Genomic DNA, 4,578 nt, shown 5'->3' on the forward strand with positions numbered 1-4,578 from the left:
TTGTGTGGATGACCCATATATATACCGTTGGGCTACAGTAAGCCGGTTTTTGGGTTCTAAATGAACCATTCTGAATGGACCAAATTGTTAGTTTTCCGAAAGAGAAAAAAAATTGATTATATTTAATTAAAAAAACAAAAAAAATTGTTTGATTACTCAATTTTTACGACACTGTTGACTAGTTTGTGCTATTTATAATCGGGAATAGTCTTAATGTATCTGCACACTTCCATCCACACAAACATATAGTGAGTAGGGAACATCACCAAGTACCCAACAATGGCGAAAGAAGAAGAGGTGATTCTACTTGATTTCTGGGCGAGCATGTTTGGGATGAGGGCCAGGATAGCACTTGCTGAAAAGGGTGTTTCATATGAATACAGAGAAGAAGATTTGAAGAACAAGAGTCAGCTTCTCTTGGAGATGAACCCGATTCACAAGAAAATTCCAGTTCTCATCCACAACGGCAAACCGATCTGCGAGTCTCGCATCATCGTTGAATATATCGATGAAGTCTGGAACGATAAAGCTCCATTGTTTCCTTCTGATACTTATGCCAAAGCGTGCGCGAGGTTTTGGACTGACTTTATTGATAAAAAGGTAACCTTTGACTTTTCTTGATTTTCGTATGATTTATTTTTACGATCCTATTTACGGGGGTTTGATAATGGTTTATGGTTCAGATTTGGATTCTTGTTGATTTACCCTCCAAATTAATTGGAAATATTTTGATTTTGGTTGTCTCAAATCAGTTGAAACTGTGTTTCGAATAGTTTCAAGCCAGATCTACCTATTTCATCGTAGTTGCACAAAAGTTTTAGGATTATGTGGCGATTTGTAGTGATTCTTAAATCTTTTATTTATTACTTCCAGAAGTCAAACCCTGGTTTATGAAAATGCAGGTATACCTAAATGGGAGAAATTTGCTGTTCAAAGCAGAAGGGGAAGAACATGAGGCATCCAAGAAAGAGTTCATCGATTCCCTTAAACTGATTGAAGGAGAGCTTGGAGAGAAGCCTTACTTCGGAGGTGAGAGTTTTGGGTACCTTGATGTGTCTTTGATCCCATTTTATACATGGTTTCATTCCTATGAAATCTATGGGAAATTGAACATAGAACAAGAGTGCCCAAAATTGATTGGTTGGGTTAAAAGATGCATTCAGAAGGAGAGCGTGTCTAATGTTCTTCCTGAGTCGGTAAAGGTCCTTGGCTTTGTTCAACAGGCGAGGAAGAGATTGGGACTTGACGAGTAGAAGAACTTTGAGCTAATAAATTACCAATATGTTGTTGAACTAATTTGGCTTTCATGACAGAAAACACTTGGATGTGTTTGTCTGTATAAAACTCTAAATAAAAAAAAGTTGTATTTTCAGATATATTCCTTGCTATCTTTACCTTTTGCTATGTGTGTCTTCTACATATTTGTACTATACAGAAGCTGATGTTGGGGAATATAAAGTTCTATGTAGTCCAAAGGTTGGAACCATCAGAAATCTACTGAATATAAACTTATATGTCAAGATATAAGCAATAACACATTTGGTAGCTATTGGAAGTTTAAGATAAATAAATATATAGGGAGAAGGGATATGGTGTTCAATTTAACATCCTTTCTATATGAAATGTTTTATGAAATCTTTGTACTGATCTGTGGGTTTTTAGCATCCGCCATATTCAGTGGTGGTGTTTGATCAAAAAGAAGATGATTAAAGTATTATATGATTGCTATGTTTTTAATGTTATTTTAATCCACTTAAACATATTTTCTTTAATTAATACTTTTCGGTGGAAATGTTTAATTGCATTTTTAGTAAACTATAGTATTAATTAGTTAAATAATATATATTTAAATTTAAAATGTGATTAAAAAATAAGCTAAAATGTTATTGAAAGAATGTGATAAAATATAGTATAAGAGTATATTACATGAATCATTCTTCATCTTCATGTAGGTATCAATAGGGATGAACATGAGTCGGTTTGGGTCGGCTTTTGGCTAAAATCAAACCAAACCATAAAAAGTCGGTTTTTCAGTTTTTAAAGTCATATAGGTTCGGTGTTTACATGGTTTTTCGGTTTTCCGGGTTGGGTTTATGGGTGTTCGGTTTTAAACCGTGGATTTATGTACTCCGTTTTTTTTTTTTGTTTCTAGTTTTTGGTTCAAACGCAGTGAAAGTATTGCGATAAATAGTATTGTATCTACTTTAAATATACTAAAATAAATAGTATGAATTTTAGTATTCTAAAAGCATAAAAGTGTTCAAAAGATCAAAGTTTAACACCATTAATATTTTGTTGAAAATAAACATAAAGTACTAAAGGGATAAAGTTTAAAGTCTAAAACTAAAAGTTTAAAACATAATAATTAATATATATGTGGGTCGGTTTGGTTTTTATGGGCGGGTTTGTACGTCAAAACCAAACCAAACCGTTATTTTTCGGTTTTTGTAAAATTCAAACTTAAACCGTCGGCTATTGCTTTGGTTTTGGTTTTCGGTTTCAATTATTTTGGTTTTTTTTCGGTTTTTCGATTTTCAGTTCGGTTTTTGCTCATCCCTAGGTATCAAAAAAATGTTTAGTCTTTATTTTCAAAAATTAACCTGGACGGTTCCTTGTTAGTTTAAAAGTTATACGCTTCATCCCTACCGAAATGAAATGACTATATTATCCTTATTTATTTAAATTTTCATTTATTTATTATGACCCCATTAAAATTGTTTAAAAATTAGGCAGGTCCAACTATCCCACACCTTAATGTCCTTAGCCATCGACGACCACCTCCATTTAAGACCTTCACCCTTCACTGTCCACAATGACCACCTCCGGGAACAATCATTAATCATCTACATATGATTTCCTTTTAATCAGACTCATGGTTTGTATGATTTCTGATGCGACCTCGATCTAAGACACTTGGTGGAGAATACTTTCTGCTCTGATGTAGTATGTAAGATCACAACAAGAAACAAGGCCGTCAGCCGTTCTCTAGGAGGTGATCCTGGGAAAACACTCTGACGGTCATGTTAGTATCTTATATGAGAATGAGAGTAAGAGTCTGAGAGAGATAACTTGCCTTCCTGGGAAGTGGAGGAGACCTTTTATACTGAGGCCTCCTGCTAGTCCATACACGACAAAGGCGTCAGACTCGACAGGATCGGGCGCACTGATTGACTAATCATGCTTCTCTTTCTGTCGGAGCTAACGATTTGTTCAGATGGTAATGTTTTGAGCTTACTCCTTGTTTTGTGAATCCGTTGGGCTTGTTATGGAGCGAAGAGTATTATGGACTCGATTCCTGCACGGGCATTCTACTGAGTAAACGCCTGCGGGCGCAAGGCTTTGCTGGGGCGGCCGACTGGGAAGATCCCGGCCCGGTGACCCGCCTTATGGTGTATCTGTCGTGAGTCGTGGCTCATGCCAGGGGACACATTATCAAGTCCCCCAGTCCAGTAGTCGTAGCGTCTGCAGTAGGCTACCTATGATATTCTGGACTTAACTGCTTATACACATGTCGCTTTGGGGTATGCTGGACGTTTCAGTTTTTATGGCAACGTGACCGTCTACTTCGTGTGTCAGTTACGTCAGTCGTTTCAGGGATTTTGAATATCCCGCCTCTTCTCTTTATTATAAAACTTCTCCTATTTCCTTTTATTTCCCATGCATTTTCTAAGCCCTTCCGGTCTCTTCTCTCTGCAACTTCTCTTGTTTTCATGGCTAATCATTCCGACATCGTTCCCACTGCATATGAGTTCAAAACTCTTAAAGAATCCTACGACTTTTCATCGATTGATGGGGTAGAGTTCCCAGTTTCTGACGCAATGATCTTGTTCCTCCACATCCTCCTCCAATCCCCCCCCCCCCACCCACCCCTCCGCGCTGGAAAGTTGGTGTTTACCTGAAAAAACCTTTGACATCGGGCTCCGTTTTCCTCTTACGGATTTCCAGGATGAACTTCTATAGAAGCATGGTTACAGTATCCAGATGCTCACTCCAAAAGTCGTGAACAAGATGGTGGCATTTGAGATGATTTGTTGTACTAATGGTGCAACATCCCAAAAATACATATAACTTTTTTTTTGAATTCATTCGAAACATACAATACTCATATCAAATCAGTCAAAAGTGTATCATATTAACATGTTATCAGAGTACTCTTTCAATAAAAAAACATGTTATCAGAGTACAAATTCCCAAAATCTCAAAATGCGGAAATCATAGGGTGATTGTAACATCCCAAAAATACAGATAATTTTTTTTAGTTTCATTCAAATCACACGACACTAATATCAAAATAGGAAAAGAGTATCATAATAATATGATATCAGAGTACAAATTCCCAAAATCACTAAATGGCGGAAAACATAGGGTGATGCGGTGCGATTAGGTCGGGCCCTTTCCCTTCGAACTGGAAGTACCAGAAACATAAACTGAAAACTGTAAGTACGAAGATTAGTGAGTTCCCCCAAAATACCACATACTAAACAAACATACTGCCAAGCATATATGGGTGCTTGCCTGCCCATTCAATCTATTTCAACCGAATACTATTAAGCATATATGGGTGCTTACTTACCCCTT

At 36.8% G+C, this 4,578-nt stretch overlaps 1 protein-coding gene across 1 annotated transcript; it reads left to right on the forward strand.

Annotated features, from left to right (window-relative positions):
- The first annotated feature begins 215 nt into the window (after window positions 1-215).
- On the forward strand, window positions 216-1,376 carry LOC111912450 (glutathione S-transferase U25). The gene is made up of 2 exons (XM_023908185.2): window positions 216-600; window positions 903-1,376. Exons 1-2 carry the CDS (start codon window positions 280-282, stop codon window positions 1,251-1,253), a joined length of 672 nt encoding a protein of 223 aa, XP_023763953.1. The 5' UTR covers window positions 216-279; the 3' UTR covers window positions 1,254-1,376.
- The last annotated feature ends 3,202 nt before the right edge of the window (window positions 1,377-4,578 follow it).

Source organism: Lactuca sativa, chromosome 5, assembly GCF_002870075.4.
Source record: "Lactuca sativa cultivar Salinas chromosome 5, Lsat_Salinas_v11, whole genome shotgun sequence".
Taxonomy (NCBI): Eukaryota; Viridiplantae; Streptophyta; class Magnoliopsida; order Asterales; family Asteraceae; genus Lactuca; species Lactuca sativa.